This window comes from Oryctolagus cuniculus, chromosome 14 (genome assembly GCF_051225735.1).
Source record: "Oryctolagus cuniculus isolate XC-2025 breed Fujian yellow rabbit chromosome 14, ASM5122573v1, whole genome shotgun sequence".
NCBI classification, from domain to species: Eukaryota; Metazoa; Chordata; class Mammalia; order Lagomorpha; family Leporidae; genus Oryctolagus; species Oryctolagus cuniculus.
The window spans coordinates 27,723,232-27,729,279 of record NC_142880.1 but is presented as its reverse complement, the minus strand read 5'-3'; the positions used below and the strand labels follow the sequence as shown (position 1 = coordinate 27,729,279).

General features: G+C 40.4%; 1 protein-coding gene across 1 annotated transcript; it reads left to right on the top strand.

The window, feature by feature from the left end:
* The first annotated feature begins 296 nt into the window (after window positions 1-296).
* On the top strand, window positions 297-1,338 carry LOC100355296 (translationally-controlled tumor protein-like). The gene has a single exon (XM_089312852.1). It carries the CDS (start codon window positions 297-299, stop codon window positions 813-815), a length of 519 nt encoding a protein of 172 aa, XP_089168978.1. The 3' UTR covers window positions 816-1,338.
* The last annotated feature ends 4,710 nt before the right edge of the window (window positions 1,339-6,048 follow it).

The following is a 6,048-nucleotide window of genomic DNA, read 5'->3' as shown; positions in this document are numbered from 1 at the left end:
TACTTGGGAAGGAAAAAATCCACACAAGCTCACTCTTCTGGGTAACAGTTATCATTTCAAATATTATAAATAATATCAGTTATTTCTGCTTCAATGCAACCTCCTCTTTTGTATCACTGTTATTATTGTATATCGATTTCTATGAAGAAATAGCTTGCTTCTAAGAAATGTTTCCCTTTTTTTCTGCCCGCTGCCCCCCTACCCCTAAGGGCAGCTCCAGCTGCGCTGCGCTCGCTCTGAGCTCCAGGATACTGCCAAACCAGCGCTGCCGTCATCGTCTCCTACCAGCCGCCATCATGATAATCTACCGGGACCTCATCAGCCATGATGAGATGTTCTCCGACATTTTCAAGATCCGGGAGATCGCGGGCGGACTGTGCCTGGAGGTGGAGGGGAAGATGGTCAGTAGGACAGAGGGTGACACTGATGATTCGCTCATCGGTGGGAATGCCTCCACGGAAGTCCCGGAAGGCGAAGGTACTAAAAGCACAGTGATCACTGGTGTTGATATTGTCATGAACCATCACCTGCAGGAAACCAGCTTCACAAAAGAAGCCTACAAGAAGTACATCAAAGATTACATGAAATCAATGAAAGGCAAACTTGAAGAACAAAGACCAGAGAGAGTAAAATCTTTTATGACAGGGGCTGCAGAACAAATCAAGCACATCCTTGCTAATTTCAAAAACTACCATTTCTATATTGGTGAAAACATGAACCCAGATGGCATGGTTGCTCTGCTGGACTACTGTGAGGATGGTGTGACCCCGTTTATGATTTTCTTTAAGGATGGTTTAGAGATGGAAAAATGTTAACAAAGTTGGCAATTTGGATCTATCGCTGCTCATTATAACTGGCTGCTGCTTGTCATCCACACACCACCAGGATTTACAGGAAGTGGGACTGATGCTATCTTGAGCTCCTCACTTATTTTGACCATGATTTACTTCAAGTGAAGGCATTGTTTTTAAGGCAAAAAGCATTGTCATGTAGGTTGTCTAAAAATAAAATGCATTTAAATTCATTTGAGAGAATGCCTATTAGATTAATGTACATTTAAGCTAAATCCATCCTGTAGTGTGTTCCTGGAGAAGCTAAAGCCTGGTTTGTAGACAACTACTAGAAAGTATAAGACTGTCTTCAAATAACTTCTACAGTGAAAACTGCTGGGACTGGAATACAAACTGAGAATCCAAAGTTAAATTCTGAATTACAGTAAAGGGAAAAACCATGCTCATAGCAGTGCCAACATTTGAAGTGGAGCCTTAACACATTTCATCACCTACAATGGAAGTAGCTAACTCTGGAGGAGATTACCAAAAGAATAAAAAGAGACTGATTGAGATGAAAAAAAAAAAAAAAGAAATGTATCCTGGATACAATGTCAAAGAAATATGAATTGTTATCTTGAACCCCTTAAGCTATATTGGAAGACTTTACTAGACATTGTCACATTCATACAACACATATTCATGCAGATGGATATGTGCATACACAAACTTACAAAAGGAATTGATTTATATCATTTCTTGAAACATTGACTGCAGTATCATATGAGCTACTTTCAGTAATGGCAACTGTCTTTATTTTAGTTTATTTAAAACTTTAAGTCATTATGTAATATTTGTTTTTTAATATGCTTTTTTTTTGACAGGCAGAGTGGACAGTGAGAGAGAGAGACAGAGAGAAAGGTCTTCCTTTGCTGTTGGTTCACCCTCCAATGGCCGCCGCAGCCGGTGCCCTGCGGCCAGCGCAAATTGTGCTGATCCAATGGCAGGAGCCATGTACTTATCCTGGTCTCCCATGGGGTGCAGGACCGAGGGACTTGGGCCATCCTCCCCTGCACTCCCTGGCCTCAGCAGAGAGCTGGCCTGGAAGAGAGGCAACCAGGACAGAATCCGGTGCCCTGACCGGGACTAGAGCCCGGTGTGCCAGCGCCACAAGGTTGAGGATTAGCCTAGTGAGCCGCGGTGCTGGCCTTTAATATGCTTTTGGTTGGGGCAATACTTCAACAGTGGTTCCCAACTTGCTTTAAAAACAGAAATATTGATAAGGTCGCCCACCTTGTGGAAGCTGAGCCGCGGGAGCCGCCAGGTCCGCCGGACCCACCGGAGCAGCCGCAGCAGCCAGAACCGCTGGAGCCGCTGGAGCCGCAGAGTCTGCAAGCCAGTGCTGGAAGGGGAGGTAAGCTAAAAACCTCTTGGTAACCCGAGACATTGGCGGGGAAAGGCAGAAAAAGCCTGCAGAGAAGGAGGCCTGAAACCCCACTGGGGAAAGTTCACCAGGCTGGCTGGAGGAGAGAAAAAATCGAATAAATTAGGGGAACCAGCATGGACATTTAACCTCTCTTTCCACTCACCATACAAAGCCCAGCAAGACAAAGGGCAGGTGCCATTTTACATAAGTAAAGCAGTGTGTGCCATTTTCCATATGTAAAGCAGGTGTCTCTCATTAGCCAAGCAGAAAAACCTGACTCTGGTAAGCAAACAAATACCCACAGGGGCCAGATTTCATACATCAACTACTGTCAATTCCATTCAGCTGTGTGGAATTACTTCCCAACTGAGTCAAAAAAAAAAAAAAAAAAAGAGAGAGAGAGAGAGAGAGAGAGAGAGAGAGCCAGCGTGAGAGCCAGCAAGAGAACAATCAGGGTGAATCACCTTTGGCACACCCTTAACCCTGTAGAACCAGAGCTCTCTGGCCACACCCATCACAGCCTCTAAGGATCCATCAGAAGCAGACAGTCCTCTTAATCTAGAGTCACAGTATAACGAGAAGAAAACAAAGAATATCTCCAATATGACAAACAAACACAAAAGCTGAGGTAACAAAAACAAAGAAGACACTATGACGCCCCCAAATGAAATAGACACCCCAATTCAAGGTTATGAAGATGATGAGATAGAAGAAATGCAAGAAGCAGATCTCAAAAAATTGATAAGAACATTAAGAAGTTCTCAAAAACAAATTCTTGAACTACAGAAATCCTTAATGGACAAGATAGAAAATCTCTCTCGTGAAAATGAAATATTAAGGAGGAATCAAGATGAAATGAAACAACCAGTAGAAAATGAAACTGTGATAGTGACGAGAAATCATAATGAAGTGAAGAATTCAATAGATCAAATGACAAACACATTAGAGAGCCTTACAAACAGAATGGGTGAAGCAGAAGAGAGAATATCGAACTTAGAAGACAGAGCACAGGAAAATATACCATCAAACCAAAGAAAAGAAGAGGAAATTAGAAATCTAAAAAATATTGTCAGGAATCTTCAGGATACTATTAAAAACCTAACATTTGGGTTCTTGGAGTTCCTGAAGGCATGGAGAGGGAGAAAGGATTAGAAGGCCTTTTTAGTGAGATATTAGCAGAAAATTTCCCAGGTTTGGAGAAGGACAGAGACATCCTAGTACAGGAAGCTCATAGAACCTCTAATAAACACGACCAAAAGAGATCCTCACCACGACACGTTGTAATTAAACTCACCACAGTGAAACAGAAAGAAAAGATCCTAAAATGTGCAAGAGAGAAATGTCAGATTACTCTCAGAGGATCTCCAATCAGACTCACAGCTGACTTCTCATCAGAAACCCTACAAGCTAGGAGGGAATGGCGAGATATAGCCAAGGTACTAAGAGAAAAACTGCCAGCCCAGAATATTATATCCTGCTAAGCTCTCATTTGTGAATGAAGGTGAAATAAAGACCTTTCACAACAAACAGAAATTGAAAGAATTTGTCACCACTCATCCAGCCCTGCAAAAAATGCTTAAAGATGTGTTACACACAGAAACATGGTCATCAATATGAAAGAAGGTAAATGAAGGAAATCTCACATAAATAGATCACAGGAAGTTCAAAACATATATCAGAAAATATCTTTGGCAAGTGGCAGGGCAAGGCTACTAATCAATAGTCACATTGAACGTTAATGGCCTGAACTGTCCAGTTTAAAGACACCGATTGGCTGATTGGCTTAAGGAACAAAACCCATCTATTTGCTGCCTAAAAGAAACACATCTTTCCGATAAAGATGCATACAGACTGAAAGTGAAAGGATGGAAAAAGATATACCATGCCAACAGAAATGAAAAAAGAGCGGGTGTAGCCATCTTAATATCGGACAACATAAACTTTACCACAAAAACCGTTAGGAGAGACAAAGAGGGGCACTATATAATGATTAAGGGATCAATTCAACAGGAAGATATAACGATTATCAATGTATATGCACCTAATTACAGGGCACCAGTTTATTTAAAAGATTTGTTAAGGGACTTAAAGGGAGACTTAGATTCCAATACAATAGTACTGGGGAACTTCAATACTCCTCTCTCAGAAACAGACAGATCAACCAGACAGAAGATCAACAAGGATACAGTAGATTTAAAAGACACTATAGCCCAAGTGGATCTAACAGATATCACAGAACTTTCAAGCCTATATTTAAAGATTTTAAATTCTTCTCAACAGTGCATGGAACCTTCTCTAGGACAGACCACATACTAGGCCATAAAGCAAGTCTCAGAAAAGTTAAAAGAATTAGAATCATACCATGCAGCTTCTCAGACCACAGTGGAATGAAGGTGGAAATTAGCAACTCAGGAATCCCTAGAGAGTATGCAAACATGGAGATTGAATAACATGCTCCTGAATGAACACTGGGTCATAGAAGAAATCAAAAGAGCAATCAAAAACTTTCTGGAAGTAAATGAAGATAACAACACAACATATCAAAACTATGGGTTACAGCAAAAGCAGTGTTGAGAGGAAAGTTTATATCAATAGGTGCCTAAATCAAGAAATTGGAAAGGCACCAAATAGATGAGCTTTCAATGCATCTCCAGGATCTAGAAAATCTTCAGCAAACCAGACCCAAATCTAGTAGGAGAAGAGAAATAATTAAAATCAGATAAGAAATCAACAGGATTGAATCCACAAAAACATTACAAAAAAATCAGCCAAACGAGGAGCTGGTTTTTTGAGAAAATAAACAAAATTGACACCCCATTGACCCAACTAATGAAAAAAAGAAGAGAAAAGACCCAAATCAATAAAATCAGAGATGAAAAAGGAAACATAACAACAGACACCACAGAAATAAAAAGAATCATCAGAAATTACTACAAGGACCTGTATGCCTGCAAACAGGGAAACCTATCAGAAATGGATAGATTCCTGGACACATGCAACCTACCTAAATTGAACCAGGAAGACATAGAAAACCTAAACAGACCCATAACTGAGACAGAAATTGATACAGTAATAAAGGCCCTCCCAACAAAGAAAAGCCCAGGACCAGACGGATTCACAGCTGAATTCTACCAGACATTTAAAGAAGAACTAACTCCAATTCTTCTCAAACTATTCAGAACAACTGAAAAAGAGGGAATCCTTCCAAATTCTTTCTATGAAGCCAGCATCACCTTAATTCCTAAGCCAGAAAAAGATGCAGCATTGAAAGAGAATTACAGACCAATATCCCTGATGAACATAGATGCAAAAATCCTCAATAAAATTCTCACCAATAGAATGCAACAACACATCAGAAAGATCATCCATCCAGACCAAGTGGGATTTATCCCTGGTATGCAGGGATGGTTCAACATTCGCAAATCAATCAATGTGATACACCACATTAACAGACTGCAGAAGAAAAACCATATGATTATCTCAATAGATGCAGAGAAAGCAATTGATAAAATACAACACCCTTTCATGATGAAAACTCTAAGCAAACTGGGTATGGAAAGAACATTCCTCAATATAATCAAAGCAGTTTATGAAAAACCCATGGCCAACATCATATTGAATGGGGAAAAGTTGGAAGCATTTCCACTGAGATCTGGTACCAGACAGGGATGCCCACTCTCACCACTGCTATTCAATATAGTTCTGGAGGTTCTTGCCAGAGCTATTAGGCAAGAAAAAGAAATTAAAGGGATACAAATTGGGAAGGAAGAACTCAAACTATCCCTCTTTGCAGATGATATGATTCTTTACTTAGGGGACCCAACGAACTCTACTAAGAGACTATTGGAACTC

Bases quoted from the DNA above. Each gene is read 5' to 3' on its own strand.
- LOC100355296 (XM_089312852.1), top strand. From the start codon at position 297: ATGATAATCTACCGGGACCTCATCAGCCATGATGAGATGTTCTCCGAC.